A 26138-nucleotide genomic window follows, 5' to 3' on the forward strand; every position below is an offset into this window, starting at 1 on the left:
CTGTGATACACACAGGGAAACCTGCAGATTTGTTGTATTTCTTCCCTACTATTCTTCCCAACTTCTTGGTCTCTTTCTTTCAGTGCCCAAGCAAAACCTATGATCCACTTATAAAATCTACCAGAGATTTTCCCGATGAAGTCATTAGCTTCATAAAGCGCCATCCCCTGATGTACAAATCCGTTTACCCGCTGACGGGAGGACCAGTGTTCACGCGAATCAATGTGGACTATCGGCTGACTCAGATTGTGGTGGATCATGTCATGGCAGAGGATGGGCAATATGACGTTATTTTCCTAGGAACAGGTAGGAGAGGAATTCCACTGTTGTTCTGCACAGGTTCCCTCCTCTAAAAGTTCTTCTACTCCAGTAGGTCCTGAGTAAACCTGTTGATTAACATCTTTTTCCTAAGCTTGCAGCTTCAGGAAGCAGTTAGATGCCCTTGCTTGTGTGATGGGACTTCATAAAACTGCTAAAATTAGATTACTTTGTTGTCTCAGACATTTATACTGAAATTAAGACTAAAATTAAGATTTTAATGGCTCATGGCCCCAAGGTGATAACCCAGTTAAGGGTCAGAATAGCTAGATTTTCTTACCCTCTGAGTTCTGTTCAGTGCTGCTCTTTATGTTACGCGGTGATCTAGCTCCAATTCCCACTGGCAGCACATCAGTAGGCAATTAAAAGAACAAAAATAACCTTAATAACCTCAAGGATTAATTTCTGTTATCAACAGTGTCACGGTGCATCAGCATTAAATACCTTCTGACACTGAAAAGCTAAGAAAGATTGCAGATGCAGCCTAGAGCAATGATTTAACTTAAATGTATTTAAGAATATTATTTAGCAAGATGAGTAGCTCCAAATAAAAGGACCAGGATTGAACAGAGAGGGACTAAACTACTCTGTCAGGGAAGAAACATGACTTGCAGTTTGCCTGTGGATAATTGTGTACATATTTACATTTTCTTATAGCTATGTGCTGTAAAGAAAAAAGTTTGGTTTTAACATAGTATTTAAAATCACTGAATGGATCATCTTACAGTATATATGATATGCTAAGAATTATTAATGTACCTATTCATAACACTTCTGAAGTATAATCCCTGGTCTTATTCCACTGAAATTTCATGTTCTTAATCCACAGTTTGAAGTTCCCTAAATAGTAATAGCTCTGATAAAGCACTTTGCACCACTAGATCCAAATACTTCACTAAGGAGGTCATTGCCATTATACTTACCTCACAATAAATGAAACAGAAGTACATGGAGAAGAAAACATTTGTACTAGGGCAGTGAGCGAGCTTCTGAAATGAGAAACTAAATCTCTGTTTGAATCCTACCCCAATGCTGTTGGATTATAGAGCACGTTTTCTGGCCTATGAGCAAATTTGATATCAGAGTGTAGTTTGATAGCCATGGGTACTCTGAAGTGATCTGGGAAAGGGAGTGTATTGTCATAGGGCATCACCTCTTACAAAGTGTGTGCTATCTCAGCCTTCCTACCTGCATCATCACACCCACAAGCTCAGGGAGAGCCTGTCTTGAAGCATTTAGGTATTTCAGCTCAATTCTCCTCACAACTCTATCTTCCAAAAGAAGAACCTACAAAAAAAAAAAAAAAAAAAAAAGAACCTACAATCCTCATAAGTCATAGATGGAAAAACACCGTTCTGTAGAATAGAACATTAATGTGGCCTCTACTCCAAGTCTGCCTGAGAAGGTCAGGAATAAAATTTGCAGAAAATCCTTGCTGCTTTATGAATGCAGTCTTTAATATGGCCATTGAAGAAGGAAAATGAACCCATTCCCAAGCTGTGAGATGCCCAGAATTTGAAAGTACCCACTAAAGCTTACTTATTTTGGTGATAATAGGGAGGAAAAATAATTTAAAATGTAAGCTATCAGAAAAGATGTGTTCACTTGTTAAAAAGCATGAGATACTCCTTCATTGATTGCAGAGATGCTTTCAAATGTTTTCTGTTCTCTGCTATTAAGTTTGTCAAAGCAATACAATTATATTAAGAGACTAGCAACCAAAATACTGACAAAGTACCTGTCTCTACCCAGCACTGATAACTAATTTTTCACAGTAACTGGAGGGTCCCAGTGTGTAACATGCAGTCGCTAGATGGCACTCTATGATATGCAGACACTTATTTATCTGCAATGCCTTCCTTAAAAGTGAGTTTTCTTTTCCAGGAACACAATATTTTGTTCCATTTTATCCTCTAAATTTGTCTGATTGAAAAAAAAAAAGAAATCTAGACTCAAAGATAAAATTTCAAATATCGTATAGAGAGACTGAATGCAAATATATCAAATAACAGCTAAGATGTTTAGCAGCAGCTAAAAAAGAAACTTACTACATGTTCAAATGTATGCAACCATATTATTGCAGAGTTTAGGAAGACAGGCAGTTCTGCACATGCAACCATATTGCTGGGCTCTGTATATACACAGGCTTTGGTAATCACATCCAAAACAAAACTATGTCTAATATATAAGGCAAACTGAAATAATTTTAACTTTGATTGGCAATATGATCTCTTGTAGTTTGGAAAAACAAAAATGAAAGTCTCACTCTTTGCATTACAATGTATTAGTTTCCATCATTTCAGTATTAGAGATAGTGCTTAGGATTAAGCTGTTCTATGTCACTTCCACATTGACCATTTCAGCACCCAGCTCACTTTCCTCAGCCCTTTTTAAGGTTTTGGTGTTGTTTTTTTCTTGTTTTTTTCTTTTTTTTTTTTTTTTTAAATTATTATTATTATTAAAGCCAATAAAGATTCACCATGTTTCATCAAATGCAGATTGAAATTAATGAATAGATGAAATTCAAAAAATTATCCTGATAATGCCAAAGAAGTGAATTCTACAATGTTTAAATTAAAAATGTTAATACTGAATGGAGATATGCAAAAAATCTCCCTAAAATCAAAAGAAAAATGAAAAAAATATATATATTTCTTATTTTCCCATATTAAGATGAAACCTATTTCTGATTAAGGAGCTATGCTGATGAAAATTAATTCTATTAAAAATAAATTTGATCCTGATTAGACTGGGTCAGATAGGCCACAATTCCAGCTGAAGCAAACATGCAGAAAATTCCAGTTGAGATCATGAATGTGTTGCATTGGCTCAGACATGCAGTAAACATATTGTATAGAGCTGTGCAGAAAGTAGCAGATGCATATAAGGGTAGACGTCATTTGAAGGCTGCATCCTTGATGGATTAGTTCTATCTTCCTCACACAGTTTTTGATGTTGTTTTTCTTTTTGATCTAAGTTTACAAAATCTGTTTGTTTTTACGTACAAGTTGACTAAACTCATAGAATCCTAGAATAACTTGAGATGGATCACGGAGTCCAACTCTGAATGTTTGAGTCAAACTGTGAAATGAAGTAAAAAATGAAGTAGCTGAGACATAACAGTGTGTTTCATATGGTGAATGTTGTGAACGTTTGTTTCAGACATAGGCACAGTACTGAAAGCTGTGAGTATCACTAAGGAGAAGTGGAGTAAGGAGGAGGTGGTCCTGGAAGAGCTACAGATATTCAAGGTAAGCATTAACAGCCATTACATCAGTTACTCAGAATGCCTTTATCTGTATGGCTGTTTGCTCAGTGGAACTAGTTCAAGATTTCAGAAGGACAGTATGTCAATTTTTAAATGCCTTGATATAAAGAAAGCCAATTAGAAAAAATAACAGAAGCAAAAGAACAAGATTTTTCAATCTCATAGAAAGTCTTAATTTTCTTATCTTGTTCTACTTTGCAATCCTATTTTGAGCCTGACCTACTTATAATTATTTTATTTTTAATGGTGATATTCCTGTTATCTCAGCCTTGGAATTATTCTTCACACAATTATAATTTAAAAACCAACCATACAAGAAAACCCACATATGTAGAAAAATTATAGTTTAAATAAACAACTTTAAGAGTTGAGAACTAAAAGAAAACAAATCAAACTAAGTTTGATTATCAATGTGTTTTAATCCTTTGATGCTGGCTGACTTAGCACTTTTGACCATTTTGATTTGGTTATTCTGACTGAATGACAGTGAAGAAAAGTCACTAGAGCCCTGCTAATGCCAATGACTTCTTCATAAAGAGAATTTGTGAAAATCCAAACTTCCTTTCTGCTGAATAAGCATAATTTCTCATTGACCTCATTGCTTGTGGGGAAGCTTACACATACATATCATAACAGTAGAAAAATTGAGATATGTGTCTTCCCAACTGATTTTCTTTTCCATTTGGAAACAACTTCTTTGTTCTTTGTATTCTTACATTGCTTTGCATTCTCTCTCCTATGTGCTCTACAAGGTCATTGTAAGAGTTTATTCCCATGCTGAATAAATGAATTTGAGACAGTGTTTTCCAGCCATGAGGACACGATCTTTAAAAAAATATTTTTACAGTGCCTTTTGATATGTCATGAGTATGATGAATTTTTGATTTAAATGTTCTCTTTGGAGAAGTAGGATGCCTTCTTCTAAATGTACTGGACACCAATTATAGATTTTGCTCTGAAAATACCAAGATTACTTAATGGCAGGCCAAGGAATCAGGACATTCAGTATGCATGCCTATTTGGTGCATTTTTAAAACACAACATCAAGGGCAAATGTACCATATAATATTAAAAAAAAAGAAAAAGAAAAAGAAAAAAAATATTATTTTTTCTACTCAGCAGACATTCCTTCACATTTTTATTGGTAACATTTACGGTCCCTCTATATTTTTAAATCCAGAAAATTGAAGGGGATGAGGGGCTGAAAAAACATCTCTTATTTCCTAGAACCACATTAGTGTTAAACAATAGGCTTAGATTAATCATCCTCTATTAGGAGATAGATAATACTCTGAGCTTTGTCCTGTTCTTACATCAGTCACTAGCAAAACATTCACTTTTATGGAAGTAAAATGCATCCTGGTGCAGAGGATGTGTGTACGGATCCTTTAAATGCCATCAAAATCTTTCAAGTAGTGTTTAAGTTGATGCAAGGGCTTGTTGCCTGTCAGTAGGTTGGGTAGGTTGCAAATTCTAAGAATTAAAGACAAAAAAATTATGGGAGGCATTCCTGGAGGCATGAATGAGTTTGTTGTTTATTTTGTTTTTTGCTTTAGTATTTGTTTAATCCAAGTAAATCAATCTCAGTTTTATATACCTTTCAGAAATGTTAAGTTCTGTTCTCATTTTATTAACAATAAGGAAGGTGTGAACTAATGTACTTTCCTAATTTGTTTTTCAGCACCCTTCTTTTATCTCAACCATGGAGATTTCTCAGAAGCAGGTAATCACAAACGCATTTAATTACTGCAGGATATATGATACACTTAACAGTAAGCTTGTTATTTTTTAGGTGTCCTCTGTTACTTATTGGCCAAACTTTCCATGGGTAACTCTTAAAACTTGTCTGGAAAGAAGGGGACATGTTAGAGCTTGTTTCCCTGCCTAATTCCCATTTGCTTACAAACAGTAATTTGTGTACCCAAGCTGGTAATTATTCATGGAAACAAATCTTTAGTCATATGGTTGTGGGATTTGTGAATGAACTCACTGCACATTTGTTTTCTGAACACTAGAAATACTTGTCTCTTTACAGTCTAGCAATAAATTATTAGAAGTATTATTGTTGTTATTTTTATGTATTAGCAGTCAAGAGAGCTCAGGGCCTCATTCTACTTAACATTGTATGCGCAAAGCCTGCGAACAGGCCCCCCTCTAAATTTGAATCAGGGTGGTCCCTCCTGGTGGGTCCAGTCCCAGCTGGGACCCTCCCTATGGGAAAGGGCTTCAGGGCAGCTCCAAGCCCTGAGATGGCTCTGTGTAAGCTTGGGAGGCATCCACAGAGGTGGCTTTGGCACTGTGTGCCAAATACAGGAGGTATTTTGCCATGCAGGCATGCAGAGAACAGCTGGGTCCTGTCTTCCCTGAAAAAAAGGTGGCAAGCCAGCTGGAAGTATAGCATGAGCCAGCTCTGGCTCAGCAATAAGCACTTGGACCACCGTTGTCTCAATTAGCTATCCACTCACACACCGGGAAGAGGTGAATAATATTGTCCCTGTACTACCTAAGCATCAGAAGTGGAAGATGATATTTTATTCACATGCAGTCATCTCTTTCCCGGATTCATAGCATCATGGCTAGCCAGCCCCTTTTAAAAAAAAAACGTGTTTATAAGCCCCTCTCACCATGCACTGCTTCTGTGGTTTTACTTTTGACACAGCACAAAGCCAAAAGTGTAAGGGTGTTGAGTGCTGATGTCATTCCAAGACAGCAGTGCCTTTGTCGTTAGGGTTTGCTGGGGACTGCCCAGTTCACACCAAGCCCTGAGAAACAGTTTACAGTGCAGGAGAAATTCTCTTTTTAAAAAATCTGAGGCAAGGCTGAAAGTCTGCAAGTGTGGTACTGAAGAAGAACCGGGCTACTTGGAGAACGATCCTAATTCATTTGCTTTGCCTGATTTGCAGCAACAATTGTACATTGGTTCCAGGGATGGATTGGTTCAGCTCTCTCTGCACAGATGTCACACGTATGGGAAGGCTTGTGCAGACTGCTGCCTTGCCAGAGACCCATACTGTGCCTGGGATGGAAACTCCTGTTCCAGATACGCCCCCACTTCTAAAAGGTAAGAAAAAACTACCACATGCTGTAAAAGATCTTGTTGCTTGCAAGAATTGTAGAGGTTCGCAGTAAGAATGTACCACTTTTTGTAATTAAGTTTTTTCTTTTAACTACTTTAACCCACCATGTCATTGGCCTTAAAATTTGATCAAACTCTGGCCATGTTTCACATTTTCTGCTCGAAGAGATGTGAAAACAACATAGCATTGTTTAAGTGTGTATGGCAGTGACTTGACTTCTTCAACTAAGATAATAAATCCAACACTTCCCTTTTTTATACTGAATGCTTTGATGCATGAGATACTCAGGTCAAGTACCAAGTTGTGACAGTGGAAGAGAGACATGAGAACCTCTCTTAAACTTTTGCTTTTTGCACAGTGCACAACTGTATTTATAAAGCAGTTTGCCTTACTATCAGTCTAGTATTCTAGAGTGATCAGTAATGAAGTGCAGTCAACTCAGTAAAAGAAATGCATTTAGCTCCATGATCTAAACAAACTTTTCCTATCTGATTTAACTAACTCTAATAAAGCAGCTCACTCTCTCAAGTCATATTTGTGATCTGAGCCATGAGAGGGAGACAGAGATATAAGCAGTGCAACTGGGCCATGCCAGGAGCAGCTTTTACAGTGACAGAAGCTATATCTGAACTTTCTGTCCACATCGTCTAGGGCAGCAGCATGGATCTGCATGGAAGAAGAGCACGCTGCAGGCTCCAGTGATGCAGTACCTAAGCTGTTGGTTCAGCTTGGGATGTGCCTGCTGGAATTTTAGTTGATTTAGACAGAGTTCTGAGATGGTTCATTAAACTGGAGTCCACAGCCTCCTTATTCCTCTTTTCATGAAGCCTTCCTGATAGTAATTCTTGTAGAGAGGGTCAGAGGTTGCAGGCTGAGCTCAGGCTCTGGAATGAGACTTTCTTCCTCAGGGGCTACAGCACTGGAACCTGACAATTAGACAAAGCATTGAAGTTAATGAGTCATGGGTTATTGTGTCATGGTGTCAAGGAACTTTATGTGTTTTCCCTCAAAGCCAAAGCAAACTCAATTCAGATAAGCATAAATGAAAGGAGAAAAGCAAGTTTTCAGGCTCACTGCAAAATTAGTCACTCGTGAAGCTTGCTGAAGCCTGAAGTGGGCTGGGACACAGAGATTGATGGTCCACACTTTTCAACAGATGTTCATTTGGTGGCTTTGGTGGGTAGGCCAAAAGTCTGTGACTTCAAAACAAGGGATGTGCAACTAGCCTTGGGAATCCTCCAGCAGATCAGTTGGATATTTGTCTTCCACTGAGCAGCCTTTGCTTCCATCATGCCTACAGATTTTACCACAGCTTGGTCTTGGGAAGCCATTCTGCTGAGGCATCACTGTAGATGTGAGGTCCTGCTTCATTGTCACCGTGAGAAAGGGAGCTCCTCCCTGGGTCTCCAGTTGTTCTACTGAAAAATTAAAAACTTATGTTTATAACTCTTGGGTTATTTATTTATTTATTTATTTAGTTAGTTAGTTAGTTAGTTACCAAAGTAAAATATAAGTTTTCTACCTTCATTTTAGTGGTTGATTTACTGGCCAGTATGTTCTTGAGCTGATGCTGGGCGCAAGTTTTATTATGACCTGCTGGAGCTTAGATCTTTTTCATGCCATGGAGCATGAAAGATTTTTCCAGACATTTACAATACTGTCCACCCACCAGGACACCCATATCTGGAGTAGTGTCTTAGAGCAAGTTTAATAAGACTCTTAAAGCAGGTTTTTCCTCTCACTATATGGCACGTTATTTATTTTAGGAAGACTTTTTTCTCTCTTTTGTTTTTTTTTCTCCCTTTTCCCTCCCAGTGGTTTTCCCAAATCACAGGCCCTTTCTCTTGATGTCAATTGTACAAATCTCTCTAGGCCACATGCCGCTTTGAGGGTGAAGCTGGTTTTAGTTAGACTGTAATTGGCAGCTGTAGGGTGGGAGCAATGCGTCTCCACATCTGCTGAACTCCTCTGTATTTTGCTGTTGAATTCCAGCAATTATGCCTGAAGTGTTACAAGTTTTCATGCTTTTCCCATAGGAGAGCAAGAAGGCAAGATGTCAAATATGGAGACCCTGTCGCACAATGCTGGGATGTGGAAGACAGTGAGTATTTTGGATCATTAAAATAGCTGTCTTCACTGTGCTTCAGATACCTTTCTCAACCCACGCTTAAACTCCTAGAGCCAGGATAGTTAGGGGAGAGCCAGATCAGGCCAGTACCCATGGATCCCCTGTGGGCCACCATCTCCAGCACCCAGCCAGGGAAAGAAAAATGTCGTACACATCACCCTGAGCAGCCACCAGCACTTCTGTTAATACTGAAATAAGGGGGATCTCACGGGGAAACCCTCAGGTATGACAGCAGAACACACTTTTTTTTCCCCTTTACCCACATGGATGCAAGTCCCAAGACCCAACTCCGGCTGCCAAAGCAGCCACTTCCTCTATCCGCTGCTGCTTAAGTACTCCTGTTATTAACAAGAGCATACACTCCCTCCTGTCAGCTCCCCCCTCCTTTTCCCACACCCTCTTTTCGGATGCCAAGGAGTCTGGCTTGCTCCTTTGGCAGCTGCAGCAGTTCCCTTGCTGTGTGCACTGTCAGTATGAAATCCTGAGGTTATGCAGCAATCTCTGTGGCAGCATAAAATAAATGAAAAGCATTCAAAACCAAGTTTGGGTTTGTCTGGAGCTCTCACAGTCACTTATTAAAGTGAACAACCCAGTCAAAACAGTATTGATAGTATCGTTGTGCTCAAATTTTGATTTGAGAAAAGCCACCACTTTCTATTGATCTCTGGTGACTTTCATGCTGTGGTGGTGCTGGATGCCTGCCGCAGATCTCGGCATGAGCCCCTGCAGAAATCAGAGCTGCTCACCACAGGATCAAAGCCTAACTCCGCTGCACAGTATAGAGTACTCTGACTGTACATGCAGACATAGTAAAAAAAGTCTCATTTCCATTAAAGTAAATGGCAAAACTCCTGTTCATTCCCAAAGGCCAGAATTTCTTCAGTTTCTGCTTTAGAAATAGAGGTATCTGAGATTGTGCAAAGTTCAAGGTTATAGAAATGCTAGTAGGAACGGCTGACAATGTCATAATTTCCTGGAAGGATAATGAGATACTGGAAGAGACAATTTTCCTAGACAATGTAAAATGTCTTTGCGTGTAAATTGGTATTAATCCTTTGCCATGATATAGCAAACCCAACAGAAATTTTACCCAGCTGGGGACAACTCCTGTGTGCCATAAAACCATAAAGTTGACCTGTGCCACTTCAGGCTCTTGGCTTATTTATGCTGTTTGTGGTAATTAACATTATGGCCCAAAAACCTCCTTAAATTCAGTTCTCCACTGTATAAGATTCTGTCCCAGAGACTGCATTGGCTGCATGAAATTATTTGGCTCTACAGAAATCTCTGTGGCACAGTGAAATGAAAGAAAAGCATTTAATGCAGAGAGCTTGAATTTCTGTAGCACTCATACATGTTTTTACTATATAGAAAAAAAATAAAAAACAATCCAAAACTGTATCCATTTTACTGTTGAGATAACTTTTGATTTAGGAGACACCACTGCTTTCACCTTCCTCTGTGTTATTTGCAGGGTGTAAGAAACAGCTTTTGTCTGATGATAAGGCAGATAAGACATGAATAAGGAAAGAGAGATGGACTTGCAGAGATTAGAAATGCTCAGGTCTACCAACTGTCAAGAAAGAATGCAGATCTGCTTGTGTACTTCAGTTTGGTCTGAAACATGTTAACGTGGAATTTCAAACTATGCTGAAGAGAGGCAAACTTGACTTTAACCCTGCAATTCCTTTAAAGCGTTTAGGAGGAACAAACCAGACCTTACAATCTACCTTTAGCAGTTGCTCCAGGTCTCTCTCAGGTTTACTAGTTGCATTACATAAAGGAAAAATACAGGTCAGATTTTAAATTTCTCAAATGTGAAAGCCTCCACTTTACAATGGAGCAAGTTCACGATATAGATTTTATTGACCTCCTTAAAAAACAGTTGCACTGGAGTAAGGTTAGCAGCTGCCTCTAAATCCTCGTAGTTATAGTTTAAGCTAAAAGTTAAGTTTCCTTTTGCTTTTTTATAATTCACTCACTCTTATAGCATCTGTTCTGAATCAGGCTATTTTCCCATTGCTTTAAAAACCAGGTCAGGGTTAATCTCCTGTACCATGTTTGCTTTCCAGGCATTAGTCATGAAACTGCTGATGAAAAGGTGATTTTTGGCATTGAATTTAATTCAACTTTTCTGGAATGTATTCCTAAGTCCCAGCAAGCCTCTATTAGGTGGTATATTCAACGCACTGGAGAAGAGCATCGAGAAGAGGTAAGTTATAGTCATCAAGGCAAGTTTCCTCTATAGAGAATTCAGCTGAGCATTGAAAGGCAGGAGTTACTGGAATTAGCTGATGTTTTACTTTTCCTTGCCTCACTTTAGGTATCACATAGCATTCTGGTATCACCATTTGGGGCATGCAGTGGGGAAGAGAAAAGCCATTTGCACTGGATCATAAGCAGATTTAGATGCTTATTTTTACTTCCATGCTCCTTCCGTTAAAGAAAGAAAGAAAGAAAGAAAGAGAGAAAGAAAAGAGAGTAATCAGGCTTTTATCAGTGGTAAAAAACAACATTGATAGTACTAAAAATAAATAAAGCCTTTTTGTTCAGTAATTAGCTCAACTACTTCAACAGGTAAAAGTATGTGCAAAGCCCTCTGCTTTAATTAAATCTCTATTCCATTTAGTGTCTGCCTGCTTTCCCTTACAGTGTTAAGCACTGCAGCTAAGAATTTCCTTGTATGGCTTGCTGTCTCCCCTGAGAAGGGATACATTGTGCAGTTAGTAAGAGCTTTTTTGTTGTTCCTTTTTTTCTTGTTGAGTGTGAAGATTTTTCTGGAATGGTACTCTGTACTGAAGCAGAGATGTCAAGTTAAAAAACTGAACCTTCCACCCAAAGTAGAAATCAGTGAGATTTGTGATGGCCCTTAACTCCTGCAGGAGGCAGTTTTGGAGTCCTCACTGGTGGAGAAGTCCTGGAAAAACCTCCAAGTCCCTCCTTGGCCCTTTGAACAACGTCCTGAAGATTCTTTTCTGAGCTAATGACAAAGGGGCCCTCCTACATGCCCAAAAGGTCAACAGGCTGGGACTGATCTGGACTGGGTTTGAGTAAATTTCAAACCTTCACAGCCTTTCTCGTACATGAATGTTTTTGTGACTGAGGCCAAATACTGCTATGATTGCAACCATGGCAACGGGGAAGGAGATGGGAAAAGAACTGCCCTTTCAAATGAGCTCCTCCTGGGTATTAGACACACTTTTCCGTTAAATGTTCATCTGAGACAAAATTAGTTTAAATGAGAGGAACTATCAAACACACAACCAGTATTCCACTCTTAGTGATAACGTGTCCCATGAGGTTTTCTGAGTGTAGAAAGCTGGGGAGATGCAGGTGAGAATAGGTTCTCGTGGAAGCATCCCCTCTAGGTGAGAGCTGACTCAATGTCATTATCCCTACGCATTGCCCGCAGCATGGAAGTGTCCAGAGAGGAGGCCACCTCAAAGTGGAGACTTGGCCCAGGTTGCAAGAGTGTGGGGATATAAGGCACCTCTATTTGTCTCTAAGTGAGACACAGAACACAAGGCTGTGTGTTGACTATGATGCAGCAGTGCTTTCAGTTTGCACCCCTTCTATTACTCATGATTTGGATTGGCAAAGATTCTTTTCTCTGTTGAGAATAAGTATCTCATTAATTTGCAGACACATGCTTCCCACAAAATGCACTGAATATCAAAGGAAGGACATTACCAGTTTGAAATACCATTTCTAACCTGCATTACTCTCCACACTTGGAAAGAAATTGTGGTCTTTTGATCAGCAGGCCAACCATGCTCAGCCACAGATGGTTGAAGTGAAAACCCAGCTAGAAGTGTATCAGTCTTTAAAGAGCTATGGGCATTCATGGTTTGTGCTTTAATTGATTTACCTTTAAGTGTCTTGTAAGAAGATTCAGTGCTCAACTTCCCTAAGGCAGACGTTTGCAAATGAAATTACATATTTGATCAGAGAAATGAGTAAAGTATTTGCTTAATTCTAACCATGTGTTGAAGACTCATTTTAAAATGTATTTAAGGAGGTACTCTGTATATATGTATATATTATTGTTATTCTGAACAGTAAGTTATGTCAAGTTCTGCGGAGACTATACCAAGTTTTTGAAGTAATTTATTACGTCTATAGCATGTGTTCTCAGAGCTACAAACTTTGCTTGAAAAAGTCTCTGTGAAGAATGTAATATTTCTAAATCACAAGAAGAAGTACTTTGAAGATGTGAAAGCCTCTTACAAAGATCTGCTTCTGACTTTTACCCATGTCAATTTAGGAAAAAAAAAGATCAGTTGATTTTCTCCTAAATGACGGGGTCAGGTATGCACCTGAAAGTCAGGAAGCTGAGTTCATGTTATCATTCATTCTCTTTTGTATGATTGTAGAGCAAACTTCAGGTCAAACTGACTTCTGAACAAAGTTATAGCAGGCTATAAGCTTAAATAACATAGCTTAGTTTAAGGCTATATCATTTTTTGCCACTGTTCCTATTTCTAAAATGTTTGTTGTGACAATGCTTGTACCCCTACTTCCCACATTTCTCCAAATACTTCTAAGTCAGACAGTGAAATTCCAATGCTGCAGAAGTGCCCAACTTGCCAAGGATGTGACCTAGAGAGGGAGTATGGGAATGTGTGCATATGTGTGATGGCATTTGGTTCTCCAGCAAGCACACAGCATACATCTTTGCACATTAGCAGCCTTCCACAGCAATGTTTACTGGGCTTGCTCAGTGTAAACAGTCTGACATCTGTTTGTATGAGAAAAGTAAAGCTTTGCTAAAAGGCTAGATTAACCTTTGAGGCAAATTTAGAAGAAAATTTGAAGAAGAAATCTGCAGACAGATTTTCTACATTATAAATGCTAACAGTAGGCAAATAGCTTTTTACCACATATTGTCCCTAAAGCCATAGCAGTGTTTCTGTGATCAGGCTTTGATAAAATAAAAGTTGGAGCACATGTTCCGGAACTCCTTGGGGTGGTTTTGTTAGTTTATTTATATATATATATATATATATATGTATATTTAATTATTTATTTATTTATTTTTTCTGCAGTCTTTGAAGACTACAGCTTGCATAAATGCATATGTACACATTGACAATTACAGAATCAGATCACTGAAAGACAGTGTACAGCCATTACTTTTGCTTAATTTTTGCCAGAGGAACTAATCCTGAGCAAACTCAACTTGTACACTTCAAATCACCATGTTGAGACATTTCATTTTTAGAAGAAAAAAATAGATATATTTTTAAGTAAATATATTCATCTATGAATGTAATGTTTTCAAATGCATGTACCCGAAGTTGAATTCCTAATTTCAGAGATGGCTGTCTAAATAAAAGACCCAATCTGTAGAAATGCTAAGAAGTCTGTTGGAAGCAGTAGGAGCATTTGCAGGTTAAAATGTTAAGCCCTTTTTAATTTGGGCATCTTTAAATTAAGGTTTTCAGTTTTTCTAATTTGAAATCTAGCTTATCAGTGGAAATGAGCTCATTGGTATTAGAACTTAATTTGGAGACTTCCTGGAAAATTCAAAGATAGTCATAGTAATTTACTTTCTTTACAAAAAATACTTCAGTTTGACTGAAATAAAATATGTAACAACAACAGGGTAGTCATATTTAACATGTAGCTTGATCTTTGCTCAGCCAATGCCTCGCCATAACTTTTCCCATTACAATTATATTTTCTGCTCTCTCTCCCTTCCTGCAGCAGATTTCTCAAATAACACTGTGCATTATTTCAATGCGTGTCTTAGCGTGTAACTTATTGTGATGACGATACCATGCTTTGCAAATGACTCTGTGCACCTGGAACTTAGGTTATGGACTTTTAGTTCCAGGGCTGTAACTGCAATGTCTCAGCAAGTCTTTAAGCCTTGCTTTGCAAATAGACAGCTACGCGCTACCCCTGACATGTACTACAGCTTCCTGAGGGAAGGAAAAGGGCAAAATCCAGACTAGATGGGAAGCACTGGGCCCAGCAGGATGTCTCTGACATTTCACCCTGTGGGTCATGGTTCAGAGTGTGACTTCCAGCCACAGCAACCTGTGGGGAGGGACAGGATCTCCTGTGGTACAGGAGCTGTCACCAGGTCATTTTGCTGCCAGTGGGAGTACATTTCCCTGTAGTCTGGGGCTGTTTTAAGGTCAGGAGTCAAATATCTAGTGCTTTTGTGTTTAGTGCTACTCACGCAATTGATCATGTTTGTTCCTGTGCTTGCAAGGTTAGTCACTGAGATGAAGGAGAGTATTTTGGCAACTGGAGTTCATAAAAAAAAAAAAAAAAAAAAAAAAGGTGGGAATGCCATTTATTCATAATGTCTTAAAGTGCTGTAGTTTCCTGAAGCTTAAATTCTGATATTTATTTATTTTTCCTGGAATTCCTATGCATTAGGTATATAATAGGTGTCAGGACTAGAAAAAACAAGTGCAAGACTCCCTGCAAAGCCATTAGTTTTGGTGCCCTGTGGCTCTGGAAACTATTAGACCTCCTGCTTTAGGCTGGCCTTCACTCTGAGCCTCGTGGGGCTCCAGGCCTGCCAAGCTGCTGTGCTTCCACGCAGGGGACAGAGCAAACCATATGGTCTGAAGTGACAGAATAGACATGGATCACTTTTAGCTCTCTCTTTCCTCCTCCTTTCATTACCGGGAATGAAAATAAATCCACCAAAAGGCAGAAAAAACTTCCATCTTCTTCTTCAGCAGTTCTCACTCTTTCCTGTATCTCTACCCCACCAACTGGGCTGTGTTTTTCCTGACAGACACAGCTTAACAACCATCTGATGTTTTGACAGGTACACGAGTGTGACCCACCCTTGGACAAGACATCTAGTGAGGCACAAGAGTGTGACTTGGCTACCCATGCAATGTTTCCATTCCACATTTTAGCCAGACTAAGCTATTTTTCAGGTTACTTGGGATCTGTGTCCTGTTCACTTGACCTTAGTGGGCGTACATTGGTGAATGAGACATAAGTTTCCATATCTTTGTATGGCTGGAGATTTTTGCATCATAATGATTGTGGGTTTCATTGTGACACATCTGCTCAGCAGCATGTTGTGGTGAAAGGCCATAGATTCATTGTCAGTCTTAAAGCCTAGAAGTCAAACAGTAGCTGAGTAAGGAAGAGAACAAGCACCAAGATGTGGGTTTCCAGTAGTACCCTCTGTCATAGAAATGAAGTTCAGTGCAGTGTTTGTGCAGCAGACATGCACTTAAGTCTTGGGTTGATAAGAAACAGATCAAAAGAGAGAGAAAATAAATTTATTCTGCAGACTAGGGACTAATTATAACTCTCAAGCTTTCACTATTTTATTTTATTATGACTCATTTGCGTGGCTTTTTAAAAATTTTTTTATAATACCTTGAGATTTTTAAGTAAGACTAATATTTTTGACAGTTTCCTAAAGGAGAAAAAAGATGTTAATCTCAACTGCTATATAAAATGATATTTCTGCTTTGATTTGAATATACTGGGGAATAAGAGTTTAAAAATTAGTCTTAGAATGAGAAATTAACATCATCTTGAGAATAATAGGACTCGTGTTTCCATCTTGTCATTGTACCAACAGCACCCTCATCATTTTTCCTGTGGCTTCTAAGTAAATAAAAAGAGATGTTAAAAAAAAAAAATAAATTATCAGCTGTGTTGGAATTATATGATTAGTTTACCAGGCAAAGAGAAACAAAGTTACATAAAATAATGATTCCACCAAAAACAGTGATCGTTATTTCCAGTCAAATGGAAGGATGAGGAAGACAATAGGAAAACAAAGTCAAATGCGAATTCTCAGCAAATGTTCCTTAATTTCTTTTCTCCTCCTCTCAATTAGTTCAGGGATTGCTGCTAACCCATGATTAGACCAGCTTTACCTCGAACATTTTTTTACATGGTGATTAATGAGGGAAGGCAGGCTTTGAAGCCACTTTCTTCTCCCAGACAGGTGCAGTGTTTTAACTGTGAAGGAGTTGACATGTGAATTATTTGTAAAGAGGGAGCTATCTAAACACATCATTAGCAAAGGACAAAAGGCATTGACCTAAGCTGGTGCCACAGCACTTTCAAATCCTTGGTTGTTTTCCAACTTACTGATTGTTTAAAGATTTGCCATCATTATTGGCAATGCCTGTTTTTCTTCTATTGTTAAATCAGTTTGTGAAAATTGAGTATTTGATTTGCATGGAAATATTTTTCCTTTGTCAAATATTGCCGGTATATATAGCATGTGCTATACTTTATTTAGTGTGGTTTTAAGAAAACTGTTTACCATATACAATTTACCGTCAAAATACAGTCAAAAATCTGCTAAGAAAATCTACTAAGAAAAGGAAGTTAATAGTAATCAATTGCTTCATTTTTGTGGTTTACAACTGGTTCCCTATCAAACAAAACTATTTATCTCCTGTTTAATTGTTATTGTATGCTCAAATTTAAGCATGTCAGCAAGCTTTTATGAACAAAGCCTTTGTGCTTCTGAATTGTTAAACCCTACTTATAAATATTTAAGGAGAGCTATTGATTATAACATATCTGGGGGGAAAAATGGATCCAGAGTTGACCAAAATAAAATGATGTATTTTATCTAACTAGTCTTTTTACCCTTCTCAAAATTTAATAAAATATGTTTTACATCTATAGCTCAGAAACCAAAGAGCACATTAAGCATTCAAGCGAAAGGTTAAAGATCTACTACCAAATAATGAAATGCCAGGTGTTTATGAAACTCCAGAGCCCTATGGGGGAAAAAGTAGAGAGGAAAGACAGGAAAAGTTCTGAACCTATGGGTAAAACAACATAAACAGGATACCAAAAAGTGAAGTGAGAGGGAAAACAATAATGAAGTGTTGCTCAATACGTGTGAAATCAGAGCCCTAATTTCATCCTACCAGAGGATAAGAAAGGAATGAACAATGAAGGCCCAGAAAAGAAGGTGACAGTCACCATAAATCAATATCCAAGGTTAACATAGGACATTGTGTAAGAATGCTGCTTCATTAAAAATAGGATTCCTGATGGGCTGGGATTAAGGGACACAACCAATTCAGACTCTTAGCTTCCTCTACAGTATCCCAATGCAGGGGGGCACAACTCCATCAGTTAATACATTTACAACTTGAAAGGGATGGCCACTACACAAATGGTAAACAGTCACGAGTAGCAGGGTGCTGGACTTGGGGGTCCAGTCATATTTTCAAGTCTAGATCTACCATTATTCTGGCTTCCTTTCACTGCAAATAGGCAAAGCACTATCAAGGGCTCTTTGGCCTGGTGCCCAGCCAGCCAAAAGAGCCAGCTGGAGCACTTCCAAAGGTAGGAGGTGCACAGCTGTCAAGGCACTCTAGACTACAATACTGGCAGAGCCTCGACAGGCAGATGCTACTGCTGCAATTGCATTGAGCCCTGAGCTCAAAGAGATCCGTCCTGTTTTCACTCAGACAATGTGGGAACTGGGTCTTTGCACAAAGCTTTATGAAACCCAAATGTCTTCCAATTACCTTCACTTTTCCATCTTTTTCCTTAAATTCCTCAAGTAGAGATCTGTATGATTTTCCATTGTTGATAAGAAGTCTGGACAAAAGAAAAGAGTGGCTTCCTTGCCATATTTCAACAGCCAATCCAATTACTTCCTCCTGGCTGCTGCTCCTGTTTCTCTTCCTGGAGTACAGCACAACAAAGGATCACCTGCCCTAGACATATTTCTGCCTACAGCTACTTATTCTTGGGTTCATTTATTCCTTTTATGCTCCTGTTTTTACTGTAACTGTAAGGAGAGTACATTTACTTGGGATATGTATAACCATCTGATAAAATTGAAGTCTCTGCTCTATGCTATAGTTTCTCCGGGTGGAAAAATGTTCTATTCTAGTTTGCCTCCCTGCTATCTTCTGTGTCTGCTCTTTTGTCTTTACCATGATTTCTCTGCTTGAAACTCAGTGTAGTAAATCAAAAATGGCTTGTGCTCATGCAGCACCTGTTGTCAGAAAATAATCTGTTTTCCAGGAATTTGCAGAAATTAGCATGATTCCACCCTGCTGGTGCCAGTAATCATGATTATATCCAATTTACAAACAAAGGATCTAAAGCTCAGGGTAGACCCAACACCATCAGCTGGTGACAGGGGCCAAACAATACTTGGCCACAGGAATAGGCAACTAGAGATTTGTTCTAATACTGGCTTTCATAGTGTTTGATTTTTTTTCTCTCTGATGCAGTCAGGCCTATATCTGTCTACTTACTTACATATCTACCTCCTACTTACCTACCTACCTAAACTAAAGATTTCTGAAGACAGTTGTAGCTGATGCAGGCTTGCACAGAAAATTCTTACTATGCGGATGTCTCATTTAGATACACGTGTATCACTTTTTCTGCCTATCTTGAAATGGTCTCTGAAAGACTTTAATCCTTCCAGAGTTCTTATAATAGAATATTAGAAAATAGAAAAGCAAAAAGCCCTGGGAGGTCATCTCAGCCTTCTCTTTGCTCCGAGAGACCCTGTTACGAAAAAGTACCACTGAGTTAGAATCATAACAGATGGAGAATCATATGTATAAATACATTTTTTCCCATGGAGTAGAGGAGAGAATCATGTGCAGATTTTTTACATAAAGAAACAGTGTGTAGCTTACCCACTGTGAATAAATCTAATTTAGTCATCTTTATGCCTCCATGATCTTCATCTTCTGAAGTTTGCTGGAGGGTCAGATGTGCACTCTGGGAAATTTTCCAGATTCTTTGTTGGTTCTCTCTGCCCCCACCCAGCTTTTTAAATCCAGTACTCAGTCTTATGGAGTTTTTCTACATCATAACAATACCACCGGCAGCGCTGAGGCTCTGCTCAGGGCTCTGGTTTTGCTGCAGGGTGAGCAAGTGGCACCTTTGGTGTAGTTGTGGGCTGCGGCCTCTGTGCGGCAGCAGCACATCGAGTGGCGAAAGCTCTGGTGGAACACAGTCGTTTTCAAAGGTGTTGGACACTGGGAGTTGGAGCTCTGCTTTCAGCCTCTACCTCTGATACTAATCTTCGTATGATCTTTGGCAAAGCACTTATCTTCTGTGTTCCCCAGCTGCAAAAATACTTTGGTGCCCGGTGCTCCATCCTGTTTTTCACCTTATTTATTTATTTTATTTCACTAGTTTAGCTTAGTTCAGAGTTAGGTTATTTTGGAAATCATTTTCAGATCACAGATATATCACTTAACTTACAGTGTTATTACTCTAAGGGGCACCTTATTTTATAACATGTCATACTGCGTTATGTTTTTGGAAATACTTGCATTTGTAAATGAAACTGCATGTCTACATTAACAGCCTTGAGCTCTTTTTTTTTTCTTTTCTTCCCCCCCCTCCCTCCCCCCTCCCCCCCATAAGGTTCTTCTTCATGGATCTTAGAATTGCACTGGGTTGTTGTCATCTAAACTAACTGGGAACTTTTAGTCATGTCATAGTGAGTTAGAGATAGGATTGGCTTCCTTTTATAAATTGCAGCTGATGAAGATAAAAATTATAGAATCAGAGATTCAGACTCAGAATCATTTGAGTTGGAAGGGACCTTTAAAGCTCATCAAGTCTAGCTCCCCTGCAACGAACAGAGACATCTACAGCTAGATTGGGTTGATCAGAATATTGAAGCATTTCATTTTAAAAATCAGCAGTGGTAGTTGTTTTCAGTGCAATAGTATCTCAGATTATTCCAGGTATACAAGCACCCTCCTATACTGGGATTATTACAGACACTTTGGGAAAAAAAAAAAAAAAAAAAGAAAAAAAAAGTTAAAAAACAAATGGGATTTATGGTGCTACACATCTGCTCTTCCATGGAGAATACAGCCTATCTATTGCATTCTGGTGTGATGAGTGCTACTGTCTGTCCTTTCAGTTGTACAGCATTTATCTTTTAATACTGCATGCTGAAATGTCAATGATGCAGGTGATGTAGTAAGTAGCAGAAACTCAGAAATTGAGGATCTCATCATGGGATGGGTGTGCTTTGTACCAACTCTACCTTGCCTCCACTTTTGTATTGCTCTGAATATGTGTTCTGGGTTTGGTGATGACATTAATGTATCACACTCTTCTCTGTCCAACCCCACAGCTGAAGGCAGATGAAAGGATCATCAAAACAGAGCACGGGCTGCTGATCCGCAGCTTGCAAAGAAGGGATGCAGGAGCCTATTTCTGCAAAGCCCAGGAGCACACCTTCATCCACACCATTGTGAAGCTGAATTTAAATGTCATTGAGAATGGGCAAATGGAAAGCACCCAGAAAACTGAGGATGAGGAGGGTCGGGTGAGGGATTTGCTGACAGAGTCCCGGCTGAGGTACAAGGACTATATCCAGCTTGTCAGCAGTCCTAGCTTTAGCCTGGATGAGTACTGTGAACAGATGTGGCACCGGGAGAAACGGCGACAGCGAAACAAAGGCGGTGCCAAATGGAAGCATGTGCAGGAGATGAAAAAAAAGCGAAACCGAAGGCACCATGAGCCAGCCAGGCCACCATCCACATAGTTTGCAAACACTATTTAAAGAAAGGACACTTTCCATGAAAAAAAACATACTGTGTTTTGTTTTTGTGCATCTTGCCTATGAATTAGTACTGCTTCTTATTGAAATAACTCATCATTGCTATTAATTTGTACATGAATGTACAATGGGGTTTGATACCTTATTGGAGAGCCACCCACCAGGCAATAATTCCAAATGCTTTCATTAAAAAGAAAAGATGTACACTTTGAGCTAATCTGGATAGCCTGAGGCTACATGAGCTGTGTTCTCCACTTTCTGCATAATTTTCACATAGGATTTAGTACCCGTGTTCCCATGTTAATATCTGCTGCCACGTTCCACCCCAGACATGGCTCCATTTCAGGAGAGGGCAGATGTATTTGTAGTTCTTTGGCATCTTTCTTAATAAGAAGCATGGTAGAAATGTGTGACAGATCTGCAAAAATACCCACTAATTTACCCATTGGGCTTCTATACAGGCACAGGGGTGGGGTTTGCTAGCACATAGGGGCTCAGCAAAAAATCAAATTAAGTACTGGCTTAGGGACAACGCTGATTTTTCCCATTAAAAAAAAAAAAAAATGAGAGCATAATCATAGTTTAAGAGAGGGAAATTATCAAGCCTTATTCATTTGAGTTTGATAGCCATCAGTTTGCAGTCCATCTGCTGAAATGAAATGTTGACTCTAATTGAAACTGCCACTGAGATGCTTGGGAGTAAATTTCCTAAGTGGTGTGTGGGAGGTATGTGCACAAATCCTATTAACAAATAATGGGATTCTTGCCTATGCCTCTCTCATATCTCTAAATGTTGCTCACTGGCTGTATCTCTGGCCCTTTGCTAGCCTCATTTTATGCAAAGGAAAAGAAAAATAAAAGACAACAAGAATGCTAAAACAAAAGACGATGAGGGAAGATATTTAGTAACTGAGACCAGTGCTCTTGACGCAGAGCTGACATTCCTCAGATGTGTGTATTCTTTGGGATTTTCTCCCAAAGGTCTTATGTATTTTTAAGTTGAAAATTTGCCTTGTTGGAATTGATACTTTTATTATAAATAAATAAAACAAGAGATGTCCATGTGTAAATAAAACTTGTAAGTTAGAAATATGCTATGTACTATGATTCCATTTGTAAAGTGTTCCTTGTGCCTCAGTTTGTATTTTGGTTGTAACAGTGTAAATCTTTTCACATAAACAAAAAACCGTGTCCTTATTCCTATCTAGTTGACATCATCACGGTTTCACTGAATTTATTCCTGATATGCAGCAACAAACACAAGCTCAAAATCAGGCCTACTGTCTTTTCTCATAAGTCACAGCCCCCCTCTCTCCTCTTCCAGCTAACCCCCTCCATTTTGCCTTTCATGCCTTTTTGAGTGTGAAATGGCAAATTAACCACTTCTTCACATGGAGGAGAGCTTTGATGGATACCAAAATGACAGACTTTGCTCATTTCTCATGCATTCTACCGATCTGGAGAGCAAAGTCTGTGGGAAACCCATGTAATTGGTGAGCACCTCATTAAGAAACTGAGAACGCTGCTCAGGAAATTGTAGGTTCTCCTTTACCCATGTTGATGTTTGCACATGCATTTAGTCCTGGGTTGATAACTATGTATATACCATTTTCATCACTGTTCATTTCTTTTCTGTTGAAAGTCAGACATGGCAACATGTGCATCAGACTTCAGAAAGGAATCTCAGTTTACCCACGCTTCCTGTTACACCTGAAAGTTGCATTTGCATGTGTTGTATAAAAGCCGGTGATACTGTATGTCATTAATTTTAGATACTTTTTTTTTTAAAAAAAGGAGATGATATATGAGTTAATTAGGAAAAATTAGATAGCATGCATGCAATGCTTTGATAGTGTATAGGACTGAGTGCTAATATTATAAAACATGTCTGTGAGGAAGAGGGAATTTCTCATCTCAAGACTTTTAATTAGCAGAGAGACTGATGCTGAAGACACTACCCAGGAGTACACTACTTTGAACACCTGCCCAGAACTTTTTTCTGACACTTTTGCAACACGGGAGGCTCGTCATTTTGAGCACCTTGATTTTAAGGCTGATTAAGACTAAAAGGAGGTTTGGGGGGCTATAAAACTACTAAATGTAAAGAACCCTACGGCTGGGATACTCAAATATTCTTGGCTGGAATTTTGTGATGTCATAATACAGAACCTGTGCAATTATTATTAGATTTTTATCAGTCCATTAAGTCCCATTTCTCTGACTCAAACATTAATTAAATGTGTGGAATCACAGCAAGACTATGGAATAACACATGGTCTAGGTTTACATGGATTGACAAAGAGCCTACTCTTCTCTCCAGCAGTGACACAGTACTTTAATTACAGCATTTCAGACAACTGTCATCTCATGTTTATTTAAAATCAAATCAGTTCCTCTCTTCCATGTTATTTTTTCTCCTCCATGAAAACTAAATCACTTAATTTATGTTTAGATATGACTGGGGGCATGTATTCTACGAATGAAACCCCCACGCTGACTTTAGTAGAAATCCTGAATGACTAATTTCTCAGTGCTGGGAGCAGTAGATTTTAATGCTTGAATTAAAATGTTATTACCCTTAAAAAACAACTTTCATTTCTTTTATTTCAAATGTTGTTGCAATGAGATTCTTTTTAAAGAAATGACCTCATCAGTCTGGGTAGCATAAAGTCCCAAGAGAGATATAAGGACACTTCCATTATGGGGGAAAAATTCAATATCCTCCAAAGCAGTTGGCTGTACTGGGTTCATGCCACTCCAGGGAAAATATTTAATAATGTTGCACAGATAAAAGTCTGTGTTTTGATACACTGGATAAGATGTGCCCTAAAGCTGTCAGGGCTAGCACAGCTTCTTATGCTCAGTAGATTTTATATGCGCAAGGTGGCCAAAGGATGTTGGGGATCAGGGGGTGAGCAGGATCAATCAGTGATCACTGCTGAAGACAGGTTTTGTTAGGCAGGATTCTGTAATGCAAACCCAGGAGGAGCCATGCTTTTTTTTTTCTGCAAACTGAGGTCCCAGACTGAGGTGCAGAGGATTAACTCATCCAGAAACTAGACCATCAGAGGATCAGAAATGATCTTTCTCTTTTCAGAAAAGTTAATCTTGTGTATAGTTAAGGGCTAAAACCAAAACCTGCCTAAAATTCAAAGTGATGATTTGGAGATCTGTTGGGCTGCTCTGAGCAGTACTATGAGCCACAGCAGGCTCATAGTTAAAATGAAACAGAGCCTTGCCTCCTGCTAGAGCTCAATAAAAGTGAAGTTAAACAAAGTTTTGGTCCATGGTGGAAAAAAAAGTTGCCTCCACTGTAGTTTTTAAACAGATCCCTTAATGCATATGATACAACATGGATATTTGTTTACAAATGTATTCAACCAGGAGTCCAATTATTAATAAATTATCTTTCTTTCAACAAAACATTGCCACTGACCCTGCTTCAGAAGATGGCCAGTGCTTGACTGCAGTGGTTTTAAACAGTTTTCTAGAATAACCAGCACAATGTGAGCTCTAGTTATAAAAATACTGAAAACTGACATAATCTTTAAAGCCCAACAGGGCTCTAAGCTCTGTAGAGATCTTGTAGCCAGTTAAAATAAAACAGAAAATGTGATTAGCAGAAAAAGGAATAAAGTATTAACACTTATAGTGATAAACAAGTTGAATTACTGGAAACTGTTCCGACAACAGGTGTGAATGTGTTTTCATGCCATAAGCAAATACTTTTCTCTTAAAGCAGTTAAACCTACTCTAGCTTGAGATATCTCAGAACCTGAATTCTTTCCAATTCATAAGTAGGCTTTGGATCTGGTTCTCATGTCACTCATAATGAAGTAATTAGGATAAAGGCTGCATCTTCACATGCTTCTGAGATCAGAAAATCCCTACAGTTAAAAGGCTATGAAGCATTTAATCTAACCATTACAGGTATTGATCTACATTTAATATTTCAGATAACTAACTACTGCTTGTTATTACTGCTCAGTTATTCACATAATGAGCCCATGTGTCTCATAATAATGTCTCAACATTTAATAACAAGTAAAGCAAATTGATTTTACTAAAGTCTTTTTATATGAGCATATGTATATAGCAGGACATACACAAATGTGTTATGTTCATTTTTTAACAGAGGGTGATTGCAAAAGACCAATGTGATTTTCAAGTGTTAAGATTCAGATTGGCTTCCACTGAAAGCGAAAATCAAAAGCCTACTGAAATTGAATCATGGTCTAGGGAGATTATACCATAGTTCCAGTCTAGTAGTCAAAGAGCCAAAGCTGTGTGCTGCCCTGAACCACGTATTTGCCTAGTTCTTGTAATTGAGGAATGAAGATCTGAGGAATGACATCTGCATGAATAGAAAATTAAGCCCACCTGTCTCTCTAATATTTTGTTACATTTTAAAAATCTTAAATGATCTCTATTGTAATATTTTATCATCGTGTTGCTAATATTACCCTGCACTAGGCTTCTATAACTAGATAATGTGACATTCTTTGTGACTGTAATCCAGTTTTCAAGGCTTGTAAATAATTCCAGTCTAGTGAACACTAGACTGGAAAAAAAAAAAGCACATGTGACTAAATGACACCTGACAGGGAAGTGTGTATGGAGCAAAGGTGTGTCATTCAGCTCCTCCATGTGGAAAAAATGGCACCCATTGACATTCATCGACACTTGCTGAATATTTATGGAGACCAACCAGTAGATGTGAGCACAGTGAGGTGGTGGGTGCTGTGTTTTCAGCACTAGCAGCTGCTACACTGGGTCACCACCACTGATGCAGTTTGTTAGGAGTGCGGCATGCAAGCTGTCGTTAATTCC

At 38.7% G+C, this 26138-nt stretch overlaps 1 protein-coding gene across 1 annotated transcript in view; it reads left to right on the forward strand.

The window, feature by feature from the left end:
- The window catches only part of SEMA3D (semaphorin 3D), a 96012-nt gene extending 73612 nt beyond the window's left edge, over positions 1-22400 (forward strand). Inside the window, exons 11-17 of the mRNA XM_042872729.1 lie at positions 84-306; positions 3481-3569; positions 5268-5309; positions 6490-6647; positions 8700-8764; positions 10864-11003; positions 20880-22400. Of these exons, the coding sequence (XP_042728663.1) occupies positions 84-306; positions 3481-3569; positions 5268-5309; positions 6490-6647; positions 8700-8764; positions 10864-11003; positions 20880-21293 (1131 nt within the window). The 3' untranslated portion in view covers positions 21294-22400. The remainder of the gene's footprint in view (positions 1-83; positions 307-3480; positions 3570-5267; positions 5310-6489; positions 6648-8699; positions 8765-10863; positions 11004-20879) is intronic.
- The last annotated feature ends 3738 nt before the right edge of the window (positions 22401-26138 follow it).

The sequence above is a fragment of the Lagopus leucura genome, unplaced genomic scaffold, assembly GCF_019238085.1.
Source record: "Lagopus leucura isolate 7727_CA_CO unplaced genomic scaffold, USGS_WTPT01 Super-Scaffold_100008, whole genome shotgun sequence".
NCBI lineage: Eukaryota > Metazoa > Chordata > Aves > Galliformes > Phasianidae > Lagopus > Lagopus leucura.